At 40.7% G+C, this 19,928-nt stretch overlaps 2 protein-coding genes across 2 annotated transcripts; both read left to right on the plus strand.

The window, feature by feature from the left end:
* Positions 1–495: 495 nt before the first annotated feature.
* LOC144742343 (myosin heavy chain, fast skeletal muscle-like) lies at positions 496–10,791 on the plus strand. The gene is given in 50 exon segments (XM_078624812.1): positions 496–549; positions 551–598; positions 600–686; positions 688–702; positions 1,029–1,095; positions 1,098–1,150; positions 1,152–1,172; positions 1,269–1,425; positions 1,518–1,545; positions 1,630–1,679; positions 1,682–1,740; positions 1,821–1,917; positions 1,988–2,050; positions 2,168–2,266; positions 2,344–2,447; positions 2,538–2,636; positions 2,638–2,677; positions 2,763–2,881; positions 2,963–3,112; positions 3,191–3,361; positions 3,442–3,748; positions 4,391–4,467; positions 4,553–4,640; positions 4,741–4,858; positions 4,946–5,069; positions 5,160–5,296; positions 5,419–5,674; positions 5,809–6,051; positions 6,145–6,321; positions 6,450–6,595; positions 6,675–6,765; positions 6,850–7,239; positions 7,378–7,504; positions 7,582–7,700; positions 7,895–7,930; positions 7,932–8,092; positions 8,176–8,284; positions 8,286–8,360; positions 8,440–8,605; positions 8,684–8,808; positions 8,909–9,217; positions 9,296–9,499; positions 9,586–9,711; positions 9,809–9,859; positions 9,861–9,980; positions 10,143–10,247; positions 10,331–10,351; positions 10,353–10,427; positions 10,515–10,646; positions 10,774–10,791. Coding segments are annotated over 50 exon segments (5,814 nt in total).
* Positions 10,792–15,289: 4,498 nt separating this feature from the next.
* On the plus strand, positions 15,290–19,811 carry LOC144742341 (myosin heavy chain, fast skeletal muscle-like). The gene is given in 21 exon segments (XM_078624810.1): positions 15,290–15,493; positions 15,825–15,968; positions 16,065–16,221; positions 16,313–16,340; positions 16,427–16,476; positions 16,479–16,537; positions 16,619–16,711; positions 16,787–16,850; positions 16,968–17,066; positions 17,144–17,247; positions 17,338–17,476; positions 17,562–17,680; positions 17,761–17,910; positions 17,989–18,159; positions 18,240–18,395; positions 18,397–18,547; positions 18,862–18,938; positions 19,027–19,111; positions 19,215–19,332; positions 19,441–19,564; positions 19,671–19,811. Coding segments are annotated over 21 exon segments (2,433 nt in total).
* Positions 19,812–19,928: the final 117 nt, after the last annotated feature.

Below are 19,928 nucleotides of genomic sequence, written 5' to 3' on the forward strand. Positions count from 1 at the left end.
TTTAAGATCAAACATATTTGTTGTACAATGGGACAACCCATTTCAAAACAATTCCTTCTAAATTGACCTTGAGTAATGAAAGAATGAATGTGGATATTAACGTATGGGGGAGGATGCTGATGTTTACATGCATATATCTACAGACAAGTAATATCTTTGAAGATATTAGACTATTTATTTATTTATTATTTAGTCATAAGGTTTTTCTTTTACACTTTAAGACAGCTCAGTTGGATTGGGTTGGAGTGGATACCTGGTGTACGGTACCATTGATAATTTATTGATAATCCCATGAGTGAAATCACGTTACAGACATTTATCTGTTTTTTTTTTTTTTTAACAGCATCTTGTCTCCTGTGGATACTGTGCCAATCATTCTTTATTGGAACGGGGTAAACGAAATTATTGGAAAAGAACATAAAATCTACAACATCAGATGGACACAAAATTTGGATATTTTATTACTATTGTTTCAGTGTCCACTAAAGAGCCACCATGAGTACAGACGCGGAGATGGAGCAGTATGGCCCTGCGGCCATTTACCTCCGGAAAACCAGAAAAGGAGAGGATTGAAGCCCAGACTGCTCCATTTGATGCCAAAAAGTGCCTTCTTTGTGGTTGATGCTGATGAGATGTATGTCAAGGGTAAACTTGTCAAGAGAGAGGGTGGCAAAGCCACAATTGAGGACAGACGGTGGAAAGGTAGGGACATTCATTGTTTTTCAGTTGAATACAACCTTCCACTGTATTCCAAATTTAGATAATTTTGTAATTCTTTCCAAATGTACTTCTTTACACTGATTCAGTTTGTATGTTCATACATATGCACTGTAAGAAAATGTACTGGGGTACTTGGGTACTGGGTACTTGAAGACATTTCACTTGCTCATTGGAGAACCTTCTTCAGTAGTCTATCTGCCTGCGACGGAACCCAGCAAGTTACAATGACCTGGACGCCTGAGAACCTTCACAGTCATCAAATGTAATAATTCTGATATAAAAACAACTTCAATGTATCTCCTATTTAGAGTGTCACTGTAAAAGAGGATGACATCCATCCCAGGAACCCTCCCAAATTCGATAAAATGGAGGACATGCTATGATGACCCACCTCAACGAACCTGCTGTGCTTTTTAACCTCAAAGAGCGTTTATGCATCATGGATGATCTACGTGAGTTTCAACTCTTTTGCGTTGCCCATACTGATTAGCTGCAAATCTAAATAATAACTATTGTTATATGTCTATTTTCTATATCTTTGATTACAGACCTACTCTGGGTTGTTCTGTGTGGTCGTGAATCCCTACAAGTGGCTCCCTGTGTATGATGCTGTTTGTGTAGCAGCATACAGAGGCAAGAAGAGGATTGAGGCTCCACCCCACATCTTCTCCATCTCTGACAATGCCTATCAGTTCATGCTCACTGGTAAGAGCAGAATAACAATAATTAAACTGTGTACAAATTGAACATGAAATACCATAGTTACTAATGTGAAGTGTGAAATATTTATGTTTCAGATCGTGAGAACCAGTCAATTCTGATTACGTGAGTTTAGCACGAGATGTCATGTAGAATGCAGAACAAAACTATATAATAACGATACTGAATATTTTGTCTCTTATAACTCAGTGGAGAATCCGGTGCTGGAAAGACTGTCAACACCAAGCGTGTCATCCAGTACTTGCAACAATTGCAGCTATCGGTAGTAAGAAGGCTGAGTCGACAGCAGGCAAAATGCAGGTACAGTATTTTGACCAATTGTCATTGAAGAGTTATTTAGACGCTTAGCATAATGGTTTATAAGAAATTCAATCTTGTAGGGCTCCCTTGAAGACCAAATCGTTGCTGCCAACCCTCTGCTGGAGGCCTATGGTAATGCCAAGACTGTCAGGAATGACAACTCTTCTCGTTTTGTGAGTAATAAGAGTATATATGTTACATTCATTATTTTATGGCGTATAACAAAACTGACAATCTGCCTTTCTAGGGAAATTCATTAGGATCCACTTTGGTTCATCTGGGAAACTCTCCTCAGCTGATATTGAAACTTGTAAGTTGTGTCTGTGAGTCAATATTCTTTTGAACTAAAACCTGGTCTTTGAAAAACTAAAAATGTAACTAAAATGCAAGTCATCTCACTGTCGCCGATTTATTCTCTTATTCCTAGATCTGCTGGAGAAGTCCCGTGTCACCTTCCAGTTATCTGCCGAGAGGAGCTACCATATCTTCTATCAGCTGATGACAGGCCACAAGCCTGAGCTCCTGGGTATGTTATAGCCAGGAAATCAAATTATTTGAAAAATAATTATTAAAAACGTATCCATTTCCTATATGTTCTACCAGAGGCTTTGCTGATCACCACCAACCCCTATGACTACCCAATGATCAGTCAGGGTGAAATCACGGTCAAAAGTATCAATGATGTGGAGGAGTTCATTGCCACAGATGTAAGAAAATCAATGAAAAGAATATGAAAATGAATATGTATGTATACATAGGAATCTTTTTAAAATAATGTTGTCTCATGTAAAATACAGACCGCTATCGACATCTTGGGATTCACCGCAGAGGAGAAAATTGGCATCTACAAGCTGACTGGAGCTGTGATGCATCATGGCAACATGAAATTCAAGCAGAAAGCAGCGCGAGGAGCAGGCTGAGCCTGATGGCACTGAGGGTAATTGTGACAAGTGTTTGCATGTGTTTTACAATGCTAAATATGGGCCAGTGTGTCAGGAGCTCAAGGACTGTCTTTCTATCAGTGGCCGATAAAATCGCCTACCTCATGGGCCTGAACTCCGCTGACATGCTGAAGTGTCTGTGCTACCCCAGAGTCAAAGTCGGAAATGAAATGGTGACCAAAGGTCAAACCGTTCCACAGGTTAGAAAAGAACAGTTTCAATTTGTGTGTAAACATGCAAATATTATGTAGAATTCATTTTGTGTAAATATGTCATTTCAGGTAAACAATGCTGTCTCAGCTCTGTGCAAGTCTGTCTATGAGAAGATGTTCTTGTGGATGGTCATCCGTATCAATGAGATGTTGGACACAAAGCAGCCAAGACAGTTCTTCATTGGTGTGTTGGATATCGCTGGATTTGAAATCTTTGATGTGAGTCAGTATTACCAATAGTGATTGTGATGACACATAAACACGTCAGTCTTTTGACTAGGTACTTGTCTACTATAGTTCAACAGCTTGGAGCAACTTTGCATCAACTTCACCAATGAGAAGCTGCAACAGTTCTTCAACCAGCACATGTTTGTGCTGGAGCAAGAGGAGTACAAGAAAGAAGGCATTGAATGGGAGTTCATTGACTTCGGTATGGACTTGGCTGCCTGCATTGAGCTTATTGAGAAGGTGAGTCACATCTGTCAGGTGGAGCTAAAATTCTGGGCTACTGTGTTTCTATAAAATTGTTAACATAATTTTCACCTCAGCCAATGGGTATCTTCTCCATCCTTGAAGAGGAGTGCATGTTCCCCAAGGCCTCTGACACAACTTTCAAGAACAAGCTGCATGATCAGCATCTTGGCAAGACCAAGGCCTTTGAGAAGCCAAAGCCTGGCAAGGGCAAAGCTGAGGCTCATTTCTCCCTGGTTCACTATGCTGGTACAGTGGATTACAATATCTCTGGCTGGCTGGACAAGAACAAGGACCCCCTGAATGACTCAGTTGTCCAGCTCTACCAGAAGTCTGCAAACAAACTTCTGGCTTTCCTGTATGCAGCCCATGCTTCTGCTGATGGTGAGGCACTTGACACATCTATACAGATTAAATCAAATTCTGTAAACCAACATTCATAGTGTCCCGACATTAGTCATGACAATATTTAAAACCTTTTGTTACCACAACTACATTTTATAGTGAGCGACAAAGTTTGTCATTGCTCATTCTCTACTCACAATTACAGAAAAGCTGTTCAGTCTATTCTTCTTCTTCTCCTTTCGGCTTGTCCCTCTTCAGGGGTTGCCACAGCGAATCATTGATTTCCATCTTTCCCTGTTCTCTGTATCCTCTACTCTCACTGCATCTATAAACCTCCTCTTTGGCCTTCCTCTCTGTCTCCTAACTGGCAACTCCATCTCTAACATTCTCCTACCAATGTATCCACTGTCCCTCCTCTGCACATGTCCAAACCATCTCAATCTAGCCTCTCTAGCTTTTTCTCCTAACCTTCCTGTCTGTGTTGTCCCTCTGATGACCTCATTCCTAATCCTATCCATCCTGGTCACTCCTAAAGAGAATCTAAGCAGTTGTGGTTCAGTTTAACAACTGTTCAGTCTATACTATACATATTTATCATTGAATCCACTTTACAGAGAGAAACACTGCAAAACCATTATTGTTTAAAGTGCCACGAATAAAATTAAGTGATTTGATTCACAGACGCTTCCGGTGGTGGTGGAAAGAAAGGTGGAAAGAAGAAGGGTGGTTCCTTTCAGACAGTGTCTGCTCTTTTCAGAGTATGTTTATTGAATATCTCTAGATGAATAAACACTGTTCATCTGCATTTACCATTGACCATTTACCTGAGTTGTTGGTCCACAGGAGAACTTGGCCAAGCTGATGACCAACTTGAGGAGCACCCACCCTCACTTTGTCCGCTGCCTGATTCCCAATGAGACAAAGACCCCAGGTTCAGTGTTGAATGCTGTTCTTGATCCGTGAGATATAAAAACTATAGTATAAGTGAAAGGCTGTTAAGGCTATTAAACAGCCTTCTGTACAATGTGCAGGTCTTATGGAGAACTTCTTGGTCATCCATCAGCTGAGGTGTAACGGTGTGCTGGAGGGCATCAGAATCTGCAGAAAGGGCTTCCCCAGCAGAATCCTCTACGGTGACTTCAAGCAGAGGTGAAAAACTGAACTTACTTGACTTGAGGTACTATGATGGAGACTGTCATGATGTGGAAAAAGTAACAACATTATTTCCTGATGCAGATACAAAGTATTGAATGCCAGCGTCATCCCTGAGGGACAGTTCATTGACAACAAGAAAGCTGCAGAGAAACTGCTGGGCTCCATTGATGTGGATCACACCCAGTATAGGTTTGGACACACAAAGGTAACTTTCTCCAAACAGAGTCAATAGATTTGACAAGTGCATATGTCTGTTCATAACTTATATACTAAATTCATTCACTTGACAATAAAGGTGTTCTTCAAAGCTGGTCTGCTGGGTACTCTGGAGGAGATGAGAGATGAGAAACTTGCTGAGCTTGTGACCATGACTCAGGCCCTCTGCAGAGGATATCTCATGAGGAGAGAGTTTGTTAAGATGATGGAGAGAAGGTAATATTATATTATCACACAGCATTAATTAATGGTTTGGTTTTGTACAATTTACAAAACAGTAGTTCAGACTATCTTCTGCATTTCTGGAAATTTACATTCATAGTTAATCTACTTTCTAGAGAATCAATATTTTCCATCCAGTACAACATCCGTTCCTTCATGAATGTTAAAAACTGGCCATGGCTGAAACTATACTTCAAGATCAAGCCTCTTCTGAAGAGTGCTGAGACTGAGAAAGAGCTGATGCAGATGAAAGAGAATTATGAGAAGATGCAATCAGACCTGGCTACTGCCCTGGCCAAGAAGAAGGAATTGGAGGAGAAGATGGTTTCCCTGTTGCAGGAAAAGAATGACCTGCAACTGCAAGTAGCAGCTGTGAGTAGAATAAATACACATTGCAGTTATTTAATTTAGTAAGTAAGTAATATAGTATAGTAAGTAGTATAGTTAATGAATGTCAGCTATAAAGCCGACCCTTAATGCTTATCTCTCTCCTCTACAAACTGTAGGAAACTGAGAACCTCTCAGATGCTGAGGAGAGGTGTGAGGGACTCATCAAGAGCAAGATCCAGCTTGAGGCCAAACTCAAAGAGACCACTGAGAGACTGGAAGATGAAGAGGAAATCAATGCTGAGCTGACTGCCAAGAAACGGAAACTGGAGGACGAATGCTCTGAGCTGAAGAAAGACATTGATGACTTGGAGCTCACCTTGGCTAAAGTGGAGAAGGAGAAACATGCCACTGAAAATAAGGTTCCATTTATTTTGACTTTAAACTATAAATCTGAAATGCATTATGGTGTACAACAATAATTGAAATAATAATAACTTCAACATCACTTTCAGGTGAAAAACCTGACAGAGGAGATGGCGTCTCAAGATGAGTCTATTGCCAAGCTGACCAAGGAGAAGAAAGCCCTCCAAGAGGCCCACCAGCAAACACTGGATGACCTCCAGGCAGAGGAAGACAAAGTCAACACTCTGACCAAGGCCAAGACCAAGCTGGAACAGCAAGTAGATGATGTGAGAAGGTTTTCTTTATTGATGTTACGGGTTCACCTTTAAGGAGTTAATAGGTGTTAATATTGTTAATACTGGTTTGGATTTCTCAAATCACTACATCTGGATTATATTAACTGTCATCTTGATAGCTTGAGGGTTCACTGGAGCAAGAGAAGAAGCTCCGTATGGACCTTGAAAGAGCCAAGAGAAAGCTTGAGGGAGATCTGAAACTGGCCCAGGAATCCATAATGGATCTGGAGAATGACAAGCAGCAATCTGAGGAAAAAATCAAGAAGTATAATTGTTTTTTATTCATTTGTAATAATGCAACAGTAATGCAAAATACTGATGTTCTGACTGTTATTCTCTTACAGGAAAGAATTTGAGACAAGCCAGCTCCTTAGTAAGATTGAGGATGAGCAGTCTCTTGGTGCTCAACTCCAGAAGAAGATCAAAGAACTCCAGGTCTAAATTAAGACTCAGTAGAGCAAAAACACCCCATCATATTTCAGGTAGTTGAGGTTTTGATAACACTATCATCAAACCTAGGCTCGTATTGAGGAGCTGGAGGAGGAGATTGAGGCTGAGAGGGCTGCTCGGGCCAAAGTGGAGAAGCAGAGGGCTGACCTCTCCAGGGAGCTTGAGGAGATCAGTGAGAGGCTTGAGGAAGCAGGCGGAGCGACGGCCGCTCAGATTGAGATGAACAAGAAGCGTGAGGCTGAGTTCCAGAAGCTGCGTCGTGATCTTGAAGAGTCCACCTTGCAGCATGAAGCTACTGCAGCAGCTCTCCGCAAGAAGCAGGCCGACAGTGTTGCAGAGCTTGGAGAGCAGATTGACAACCTCCAGCGTGTCAAACAGAAGCTGGAGAAGGAGAAGAGCGAGTACAAGATGGAGATCGATGACCTCTCCAGCAACATGGAGGCTGTTGCGAAATCCAAAGTGAGTGTTCCTTACTTTTTACTGTAAAGTTCCTCAGAATAATTTAACCTATCTACAACTGGGTAAGGCAGTGTAATACAATATAATAAAAAAGAATATACAAAAGTTTGATATCTTCAGCATCTTTCTTTTTAACAGGGCAACCTGGAAAAAATGTGCAGAACACTTGAAGACCAGCTGAGTGAACTCAAGGCCAAGAATGATGAGAATGTTCGTCAGCTGAATGACATTGTTGCACAAAGGGCAAGACTGCAGACTGAAAATGGTAAGTTAATTAAAATATAAAACAAGCACTGGATTGGTTTAAAAGTTGCATTGATGTTTTCACATTTTGTCATGAAGGTGAGTTTTCTCGCCAACTTGAAGAGAAGGAAGCTCTTGTTTCCCAACTGACCAGGGGCAAGCAGGCGTTCACTCAGCAGATTGAGGAACTCAAGAGGCATATTGAGGAGGAAGTGAAGGTAAAATATGTTTGCGTGTTATTGTGTTAAAGCAGTTAATATGACAGAAGTCAAATTTATTACTTGTTTTAGTTAAATTAATGTTTTTTCAGACTTAAATGAGACATTTGTATCTCTGGTATTACAGTTATATTGCTCTATTTCATTTATTTTTTACATATGTCATTAAAATTGTTTTTTGACATGTGCATCAGGCCAAGAATGCCCTAGCCCATGGTGTTCAGTCAGCCCCGCCATGACTGTGATCTGCTCAGAGAGCAGTTTGAGGAGGAGCAGGAAGCTAAAGCTGAGCTGCAGCGAGGAATGTCCAAAGCCAACAGTGAGGTGGCTCAGTGGAGAACCAAATACGAGACCGATGCCATCCAGCGCACGGAGGAGCTGGAGGAATCCAAGTACATTCATCCTTCACCAGAAACATTTTTTCATGCATTCAATTTGCAATCTACAGTAAATTAAAAGAACATATTCACTGCAGAAAGAAGCTTGCCCAGCGCCTGCAGGAGGCTGAGGAGTCCATTGAGGCTGTGAACTCAAAGTGTGCCTCTTTGGAGAAGACCAAGCAGAGACTGCAGGGTGAGGTGGAGGGACCTCATGATTGATGTGGAAAGAGCTAATTCTCTGGCTGCCAACCTTGACAAGAAGCAGAGGAACTTTGATAAGGTATGTGGTGACTGGAAAGAAAATTAATCACAGCTCAATTCATGTACATGCTAACCTTTGGACATGTACATCATTGTAGATCCTGGCAGAATGGAAACAGAAGTATGAGGAGGGCCAGGCAGAGCTGGAAGGAGCCCAGAAGGAGGCTCGCTCTCTCAGCACTGAGCTGTTCAAGATGAAGAATTCTTATGAGGAGGCTCTGGATCACCTGGAGACCTTGAAGAGAGAGAACAAGAACCTGCAGCGTGAGTCAGCTGTTGAATAGACAAGTACAGATGATAAACTGGTAATTGAAAGTAAGAAACAATCATGACTTCTTGCAGAGGAGATCTCCGACCTGACTGAACAGATTGGTGAGACTGGAAAGAGCATCCATGAGCTGGAGAAGGCAAAGAAGACTGTGGAGACTGAGAAGTCTGAAATTCAGACAGCATTGGAGGAAGCGGAGGTAAAAAAAAATAATAATAATAATAATAATTTTTTTTTTATTCATGTGACAGTTTTTAGCTGGTTCTAAATCAAGATTACTAAACATCTTCCTCATTTAGGGCACACTGGAGCATGAGGAGGCCAAGATTCTCCGCGTTCAGCTCGAGCTCAACCAGATCAAAGGTGAGGTTGACAGGAAGCTGGCAGAGAAGGACGAGGAGATGGAGCAGATCAAGAGGAACAGCCAGAGGGTGATGGACTCCATGCAGAGCACTCTGGATTCTGAGGTCAGGAGCAGGAACGACGCCCTGAGAGTCAAGAAGAAGATGGAGGGAGACCTGAATGAGATGGAGATTCAGCTGAGCCATGCTAACAGGCAGGCTGCTGAGGCCCAGAAACAACTGAGGAATGTCCAGGGACAACTCAAGGTGAAGTTCATATCATTGAATTCATTTAATATAGGACAAACTGCACAGAATATTCATAGTTTTCCCTCTTTTTCACAGGATGCCCAATTGCACCTTGATGATGCTGTCAGAGGACAAGAGGACATGAAGGAGCAGGTTGCTATGGTGGAGCGCAGAAATGGTCTGATGCTGGCTGAAATTGAGGAGCTGAGAGCTGCTCTGGAGCAGACAGAGAGAGGACGCAAAGTGGCTGAGCAGGAGCTGGTTGATGCCAGCGAGCGTGTCGGACTGCTTCACTCTCAGGTTTGTGTCCAACAGTGTACAAGATTTAAATGTACACATCCACTTTATAAATAAAATATATTTAATTTGAACTTCTCAATATTCAGAACACAAGTCTTCTGAACACCAAGAAGAAGCTGGAGGCTGACCTTGTGCAGGTTCAGGGAGAAGTAGATGATTCGGTTCAGGAATCAAGAAATGCTGAGGAGAAAGCCAAAAAGGCTATCACTGATGTGAGTTCCCTGTGAAATGGAACTGAAGCGTTTTTCACACACCTGAAAAGGAGTGTATTTAGATTATGTTTTGATTTACTACCAATAATAATTTCAGGCTGCAATGATGGCTGAGGAGCTGAAGAAGGAGCAGGACACCAGTGCTCACCCTGGAGAGGATGAAGAAGAACCTGGAGGTCACTGTCAAGGACCTGCAGCACCGTCTGGATGAGGCTGAGAACCTCGCTATGAAGGGTGGCAAGAAGCAGCTCCAGAAACTGGAGTCAAGGGTATGACCTAAAATTCAATAAACTATGTGGAATGGCCCTATGATGAACTGGTGACTTGTCCAGGGTGTACCCTGCTGTTCAAGTGGGGGATGATGAATGAATGAACTATGTTGAACATATTCAACAGTATTTCTGTAGTAATTCTTTTCAAATCTATTTCAGGTCCGTGAGCTGGAAACTGAAGTTGAGGCTGAGCAGAGACGTGGAGCTGATGCTGTGAAAGGAGTCCGTAAATATGAGAGGAGAGTGAAGGAGCTGACCTACCAGGTATTTTCAGCCTTCTAATAGACACTACATTCATTTCTTTTCTATATTTTTACCACTCACTGAATAATCCTTTACCTCCACAGACTGAGGAGGACAAGAAGAATGGTACCCAGACTTCAGGATCTGGTGGATAAGCTGCAGCTCAAAGTCAAAGCTTACAAGAGACAAGCTGAGGAGGCTGTGAGTCAAAAACTCTGATTTGACCAGTCATGAAATGAAATAAAATAGTTTCTTGCACGAATGTATATTTCACCTCATCCCTCACAGGAGGAGCAGGCCAACGGTCACATGTCCAGGCTCAGGAAGGTCCAACATGAGCTGGAGGAAGCTCAGGAGCGCGCTGACATAGCTGAGTCCCAGGTCAACAAGCTGAGAGCGAAGAGCCGTGACGCCGGAAAGGTAGTATTACTATATACTGTTAGCATTATTCAGTCACAGTACTGTTTTGATAATGGCAGCAAAATGTGAAATTGTTTGAAATCAGAGCTGTTGATATTGATGGCCCCCCCCCCCCCCCCTTTTGCAGGCTGAATCCGCTGAGTAAAAGTCATCATGCCATTGAGACCTATAAACTCAAGTCATTGAAAATGAGCTTGAGTTTGAGGGCTCCTAAAAGTTTCAATAAATGATTGCCATCACCTTCCTGAATCTAGTCCTTTTTTTCCTGACAACTTGCTTTCCGGTACCATGTTCATTATGTTACTATCAAGGAATTATGTCATCTTGTTTCCTTCTCATGAAATTTGAATGCAACATAGCGAGATAGCTAGCTGGCTAGATGGATGGATGGATAGACTAATAATCCCCTGAGGCAAATTCCAGCGTTACAGCAGCAAGGTCAATAATATAGTTGTAAAAGGTAACATAAAAAAAGTACAAGTATCAAAGTACAAAACTAAAGCTAAAGGGGCTGATACGTATTCACAGAGACAGAATCAAATCCAATGAGGACAGAAAACGAGCAAATCATTCAGAAACAGATGGTGAAAATAGCTCAAATATGCAATGTAAATTATGTACAATATTACATCTCTGAATAGATGTAATTAGTGAATAATTAAGACCAAATATGGATTGTATTACATCTCAGAACAGTGAAGTGCTATCAGTGAATGATGTATTAATGAAATGTTTTACCATTTATACATCTAAGAACAGATTTGTTGACTTGCAGTGAATATTGGATAAATATAAAACAGTTACTGTGCTCAGAGCTTTTTCTCTCACACAGTGAGATGTGAATGATGAAGGGCGGGTAGGGGATGTCCATTTAATAGATAAGTTTGTTCAGTGATCTTTTGTTCCTTGCTGATGTCTTCATACTGTGGATGTGTGTGTGTTGTTGTTGTTGTTGTTGTTTGTGTCCCTGACAGTGATGCTGCTCCCCCCAGCAGACTAAACCAGAAATATGGTGCTTATGCTGCTCTTGTACACAGCATCAGTGTAGTCCCTTCAGTCCACTCTGTTGTTGTGGTGGACACTTACATATTTCTGGTCTCCTTCAATATCCACATTGTCAGCCATGGTGTTTATAGGCCTGACCCCCAGTCCTTGTCCTCCTTAAGTCAACTGCTATCTCCTTGATCTTGTTGATATCTAGGAGCAAGAGATTCCTGCTGCACCCCTACACAAAATTACCAACAACTTGCCTGTACACCGACTGCTGATACACACTGCCACTGCAGTGGCATCGGAGACCTTATGCAGGTGGCATGTCCCCTGAGGTGCTCCTATGTTACTGTCTATCACACCAGAACTGGAACCTATCTGTCAGATAAACAGTGATCCAAGAAACAGTGGACACATCTGAAGAAGCCTCTCACTCAAGAGGAAAGATTGGATGGTATTCAAGGCACTGGAGAAATCACATGAGCTGACTCTCACCGGTGAAAGTGGGCAAGCTGCAACAGATTGTTGTTAGGAAAACAGTGGACAGTCTTGGTTGGGATAATGTATCCTCAAAGAATTTGATATAATTCATTATGCAATAGATTATGTTGTTGATGTCCACCCAAGTGGTTTGTAGAGCAGATCCCAATCAGTGGTCTCATAACAGTCCTGCAGGATCTAACTGGTCTTCACCTCCTCAGTCCTTGAGGGGACAGGCTGTCTATAGAAGGTCCAGTGTTATGTTCTGTCTATATATAGGTGTGAACACTATATGCCAACAACAGTGGTGTGTTTGTATGGCGTCCCACCCAGCGGTCGGATCAGCTGATAACAGCATGGCGGCGTTTAAATAATATGGATGCACGCTCACAAGTAATAGTCCAATATCCAGCGAGCAGAGATGTCCCTTCACACTAACGTCCACGATTGCGCGACCTAAAATTCACAAAAATAGCATTCCCACCTTTTCTACTTGCTGTTCCACAGTACGTGTCTGCTTGAGCAAAAGTACCTTAAAGGCATGAAGGAGTAAATCACTCTGGTACGCATTACCTTAACTTAAAAGGAATTCTGATCATGGTACTTCTTTTAATAGTTTTTGTATCATATTTATTTTCATACATCATAATAAATGCATCTGAGGACCTGTTAATCCAGAATTCTGCAGACTATGACGAAAGATGCACACCCACCCTCATCCATGTAGTGCTATTTGGGGTGACACATAGCTGTGGGTTACTAGCCTTTGCACTAAATCCCTTGGAAGAAATTAAACCTTGGAATCTTCAAGCGTCTGGCGAGCTTTCATTTGATGAAAGGATCTCACAACACTTTCGCTGGAGTATCCTAATGAGAATAACAGTGCCATGCTAAAAATATCCATGATACATGGGCATGAATAGAAATCAAAACTAATGTTGTAAAGTGTATTTTTTCATCGTACTATCTCAAATGTAATCAGAACAGGAACAGCTAATGTACCACCTAATGTACTTTTTCATTATATCTCCTCTCACTGACATGTCATTCGAAACTTATTAAGTCCATTATGAAATCATGTTTTACTCCTCAAGGAAAACACAAAATACAGATATCCATTGCTATCGAACAAGAGATAAAGGCTGAAAGCAAGTGTGTTGGTAAACATGTGCAATTTCTTATTCTGCATGCAAATCACAACATGCTAACAACATGTTAGTCATTTACATTTCATTAAGTTAGTCTAAGTCATGGAATGCTTATGTGACACGTTTATATATTTTCTGTGGTGAGCCAACTTGACACTCGAAAATCCATAATGGGCTTTAGTCTTAATGATCTTCTAGAACACATGTATCCTCTGCATATGTCAGCTCTAATAGTATCAAATGAAGCAACTGGATGAAATTCATTTTGTCTTATGTGGAACTTATTTTGGGAGTGATGTGTGATGACTTTCCAACTGTTTACATATCCATGTAGGGAGACATCTAAGAAGTGATTGAACAAGCATGGATGCACTTCATCTTTAATTTTATTGCAGAAATATGAGATGTGTGAAAAGTGCCAGTCAGGTAACAGTAGACCACAAACATCTGGGTGCATTTCCAAAACTGAGCTACTTTGCCAAAAAGATGAACGTGGCCTAATATCAATAAATAGTGTATTCATTTTCCAAAATGCACAATTAAAAAGTATTACCATGGAGAAGCATTACAAATCTTCACCCATACATTTTAAATAATATGAAAGATAAATATAATCATTTAATCAACACTTGTGGACAACTGGCTTATAGTGAAGTCATTAGGGGGATCAACTGAGATCTCAAATACGCAAGTGCCCTGCAACTGAATACCAATGGAATCTTAGTTTCTAAAATCCACTCACCCCCCCAAACCCATGCCACATTTGAATAAAATAAAGATAGTTGTTACTCAACTACATTTTCACATACCTAGACCTAGACATACTATGAATGTACACAATCTACATACTAGACTAACTACTTAAAAATACTTAAACTGGTAGTGGGAGACATTGGCATTAAAGACTTAAATAAGCAAAAATAAATATCTAAAATATTGCATATATACTGTATATGTTCTTAATCAGACGAGGCATGTATGATAGCTATGTTTAAAACTGTTCATATCACTAACTCCTATCCATCTGCTATTGAAAGCAAAATCTTGCATTGTGTTAATAATTGTTTTCAACAGAACCAAACATGTTGAAAGTACACTTTTTTGAGAGGACTATCTTGGTCTTAAAAAATATTCAGCTTTCCCACAAATTGTTGTAAACACTGTTACATTTCCATAATATTTCTAAGAAATCCTCGTTTATATCTTCATGCCAACATTGTTTGTATCATTCAATTCAAATCAGTCCACTGTGACATGAAATTCTCATAACAAATAATTCTTACTTCCCAGCTCCACAAATATCACAGATGCAAAATAAGCAACAGGATGATAAGAGGCCATGACCAAACAGAGTGAGAGAGTGCTGCTGACCAGGCACTTTAACATTCTATATAAGAGGCAGCCCTGGACTACTGCATTAACTGATAGGCTTTCAAAAACAGGTGAGTGTACTGACAGTCAGCTCTAGTTGAGTCTGTATGGTGAATATAATCCTGGATTACAAACTTCTAAATGTATTGATCATGCACTGTTGTCCAGTGATTGGAAGGACATTTATATTTTTCTGATGGTGGGTTAGAGATGGGGGGGGGGATTGACCTAAGATAATTTAGAATAATTCAGTTAGTATTGAGGTAGTTAAAACTGCACAAAAACTACCACCTTCATATTCAGTTGTTGGAGATTCTGATACAAATAAGCAGAAAACTACAACAAATGCTTTTTTTCTTTACAGCATCTTGACTCCTGTGGATACTGTACCAATCATTCTTTATTGGAACAAGTGGGGGTAAAGGAAACTATATATATATATATATATATATATATATATATATATATATATATATATATATATATATATATATATATATATATATATATATATATATATATACACACACACACACACACACACATACACACACACACACATATATACATATATACACATACACACACATACAACATCGATACAAAATGTTGTTCTTTCAATACTGTTATTTCAGTGTCCACTAAAGAGCCACCATGAGTACAGACGCGGAGATGGAGCAGTATGGCCCTGCAGCCATTTACCTCCGGAAACCAGAAAAGGAGAGAATTGAAGCCCAGACTGCTCCATTTGATGCCAAAAGTGCCTTCTTTGTGGTTGATGCTGATGAGATGTATGTCAAGGGTAAACTTGTCAAGAGAGAGGGTGGCAAAGCCACAATCGAGACAGACGGTGGAAAGGTAGGACATTCATTGTTTTTCAGTTGAATACAACCTTCCACTGTATTCCCAATTAAGACCTTTCTATCTCCATTTGAAAACATTTTAACTTGCTGAGTTCAATCCTAAGCAACAGGACTTGCTAGGCTGTTTTCATTTCACTACTCACTGGTGAAGGTTCTACAGTAGTATTCAAGCAAACTGGCAAGTATTTCTGCCTACAATTGAACCCAGCAAGTTACAATGACCTGGATGACCGCAAACCTTCCACGGTCATCAAATGCAATAATTCTGAATATAAAACAATTTCATTGTTTCATTTCACAATGTCCTATTGAAATCTCCTATTTAGAGTGTCACTGTAAAAGAGGATGACATCCATCCCAGGAACCCTCCAAAGTTTGATAAAATGGAGGACATGGCTATGATGACCCACCTCAACGAACCTGCTGTGCTTTTTAACCTCAAAGAGCGTTATGCATCATGGATGATCTACGTGAGTTTAAACTCTTTTGCGTTGCCCATACTGATTAGCTGCAAATCTAAATAATAACTATTGTTATATGTCTATTTTCTATATCTTTGATTACAGACCTACTCTGGGTTGTTCTGTGTGGTCGTGAATCCCTACAAGTGGCTCCCTGTGTATGATGCTGTTTGTGTAGCAGCATACAGAGGCAAGAAGAGGATTGAGGCTCCACCCCACATCTTCTCCATCTCTGACAATGCCTATCAGTTCATGCTCACTGGTAAGAGCAGAATAAAAATAATTAAACTGTGTACAAATTGAACATGAAATACCATAGTTACTAATGTGAAGTGTGAATATTTATGTTTCAGATCGTGAGAACCAGTCTGTTCTGATTACGTGAGTTTAGCACAAGATGTCATGTAGAATGGAGAACGGAGAACTATATAATAACAATACTGAATATTTTGTCTCTTATAACTCAGTGGAGAATCCGGTGCTGGAAAGACTGTCAACACCAAGCGTGTCATCCAGTACTTGCAACAATTGCAGCTATCGGTAGTAAGAAGGCTGAGCCGACAGCAGGCAAAATGCAGGTACAGTATTTTGACCAATTGTCATTGAAGAGTTTATTTAGACGTTTAGCATAATGGTTTATAAGAAATTCATTCTTGTAGGGCTCCCTTGAAGACCAAATCGTTGCTGCCAACCCTCTGCTGGAGGCCTATGGTAATGCCAAGACTGTCAGGAATGACAACTCTTCTCGTTTTGTGAGTAATAAGAGCTATATATGTTACATTCATTATTTTATGGCGTATAACAAAACTGACAATCTGCCTTTCTAGGGTAAATTCATTAGGATCCACTTTGGTTCATCTGGGAAACTCTCCTCAGCTGATATTGAAACTTGTAAGTTGTGTCTGTGAGTCAATATTCTTTTGAACTAAAACCTGGTCTTTGAAAAACTAAAAATGTAACTAAAATGCAAGTCATCTCACTGTCGCCGATTTATTCTCTTATTCCTAGATCTGCTGGAGAAGTCCCGTGTCACCTTCCAGTTATCTGCCGAGAGGAGCTACCATATCTTCTATCAGCTGATGACAGGCCACAAGCCTGAGCTCCTGGGTACGTTATAGCCAGGAAATCAAATTATTTGAAAAATAATTATTAAAAACGTATCCATTTCCTATATGTTCTACCAGAGGCTTTGCTGATCACCACCAACCCCTATGACTACCCAATGATCAGTCAGGGTGAAATCACGGTCAAAAGTATCAATGATGTGGAGGAGTTCATTGCCACAGATGTAAGAAAATCAATGAAAAGAATATGAAAATGAATATGTATGTATACATAGGAATCTTTTTAAAATAATGTTGTCTCATGTAAAATACAGACCGCTATCGACATCTTGGGATTCACCGCAGAGGAGAAAATTGGCATCTACAAGCTGACTGGAGCTGTGATGCATCATGGCAACATGAAATTCAAGCAGAAGCAGCGCGAGGAGCAGGCTGAGCCTGATGGCACTGAGGGTAATTGTGACAAGTGTTTGCATGTGTTTTACAATGCTAAATATGGGCCAGTGTGTCAGGAGCTCAAGGACTGTCTTTCTATCAGTGGCCGATAAAATCGCCTACCTCATGGGCCTGAACTCCGCTGACATGCTGAAGTGTCTGTGCTACCCCAGAGTCAAAGTCGGAAATGAAATGGTGACCAAAGGTCAAACCGTTCCACAGGTTAGAAAAGAACAGTTTCAATTTGTGTGTAAACATGCAAATATTATGTAGAATTCATTTTGTGTAATATGTCATTTCAGGTAAACAATGCTGTCTCAGCTCTGTGCAAGTCTGTCTATGAGAAGATGTTCTTGTGGATGGTCATCCGTATCAATGAGATGTTGGACACAAAGCAGCCAAGACAGTTCTTCATTGGTGTGTTGGATATCGCTGGATTTGAAATCTTTGATGTGAGTCAGTATTACCAATAGTGATTGTGATGACACATAAACACGTCAGTCTTTTGACTAGGTACTTGTCTACTATAGTTCAACAGCTTGGAGCAACTTTGCATCAACTTCACCAATGAGAAGCTGCAACAGTTCTTCAACCAGCACATGTTTGTGCTGGAGCAAGAGGAGTACAAGAAAGAAGGCATTGAATGGGAGTTCATTGACTTCGGTATGGACTTGGCTGCCTGCATTGAGCTTATTGAGAAGGTGAGTCACATCTGTCAGGTGGAGCTAAAATTCTGGGCTACTGTGTTTCTATAAAATTGTTAACATAATTTTCACCTCAGCCAATGGGTATCTTCTCCATCCTTGAAGAGGAGTGCATGTTCCCCAAGGCCTCTGACACAACTTTCAAGAACAAGCTGCATGATCAGCATCTTGGCAAGACCAAGGCCTTTGAGAAGCCAAAGCCTGGCAAGGGCAAAGCTGAGGCTCATTTCTCCCCTGGTTCACTATGCTGGTACAGTGGATTACAATATCGCTGGCTGGCTGGACAAGAACAAGGACCCCCTGAATGACTCCGTTGTCCAGCTCTACCAGAAGGCTGCAAACAAACTTCTGTCTTTCCTGTATGCAGCCCATGCTTCAGCTGAGGGTGAGACATTCAGCACATCTATAGACAGATAAAATGATGATAAATAATAATAATAATAATAATAAACCAACAGTTATAGTCCTGACTTTAGTTATAACAATACCTTTAACTCTTTCTTACCCTAACTATTTACATCTTATATTGAGTGACATCGGTTGCCATTGCTCATTCTCACCATTACATGAAAGCTGTTCACTGTATACAATCCTCATATATGATTGAATTTTAAAAAAAAAACACTTTGCCAAGAGAAACACTGCAAAACGGTAATTTTGCTCAGTGTCACTAATAAACTTCTGTGTTTTGATTCACAGACGCTTCAGGTGGAGGTGGCAAGAAAGGTGGAAAGAAGAAGGGTGGTTCCTTCCAGACAGTGTCTGCTCTCTTCAGGGTAAGGTTAACATTCACAAAAGTAACAAGCCTAACTTGTTTCAGCCATGTTGATATTTGTTAAAATTATAATAATTCACCTCCCAGAGAACTTGGCCAAGCTGATGACCAACTTGAGGAGCACCCACCCTCACTTTGTCCGCTGCCTGATTCCCAATGAGACAAAGACCCCAGGTTCAGTGTTGAATGCTGTTCTTGATTGCTGAGATATAAAAACTATAGTATTAGTCATGTGATGAGATGCTATTAAACAAACAAACTTCTGTTCAATGTGTAGGTCTTATGGAGAACTTCTTGGTCATCCATCAGCTGAGGTGTAACGGTGTGCTGGAGGGCATCAGAATCTGCAGAAAGGGCTTCCCCAGCAGAATCCTCTACGGTGACTTCAAGCAGAGGTGACCGCAAATTTCTCAATTTGTCTATTTCAGTAGAGTTATTATTATTTGAAATACTTGGTCACAGATGGAAGTGAATATCACTAACAGCATGATTTCCTGATGCAGATATAAAGTATTGAATGCCAGCGTCATCCCTGAGGGACAGTTCATTGACAACAAGAAAGCTGCAGAGAAGCTGCTGGGCTCCATTGACGTGGATCACACCCAGTATAGGTTTGGGACACACAAGGTGACTTTCCAGAAATCAATCAAACACACATCAAACAACTGAACTGTTTGATCCCTGCTAACTAAATATGCTGATAATTGATTTTTTTGGTCACACACACAAACAGGTGTTCTTCAAAGCTGGTCTGCTAGGTACTCTGGAGGAGATGAGAGATGAGAAACTCGCTACACTGGTGACGATGACTCAAGCTCTCTGCAGAGCATACCTCATGAGGAGAGAGTTTGTCAAGATGATGGAAAGGAGGTAAGATGATATCAAACAGTAGTAACTGTTTTGTACGGTTTACAAAACAGATAAATATTCAGACTATCTTCTGCATTTCTGGTAGTTAACCTTCACAGTTAATACTTACTTACTTACACTT

This window comes from Lampetra planeri, unplaced genomic scaffold (genome assembly GCF_965212315.1).
Source record: "Lampetra planeri unplaced genomic scaffold, kcLamPlan1.2.h2 scaffold_997, whole genome shotgun sequence".
NCBI classification, from domain to species: Eukaryota; Metazoa; Chordata; class Hyperoartia; order Petromyzontiformes; family Petromyzontidae; genus Lampetra; species Lampetra planeri.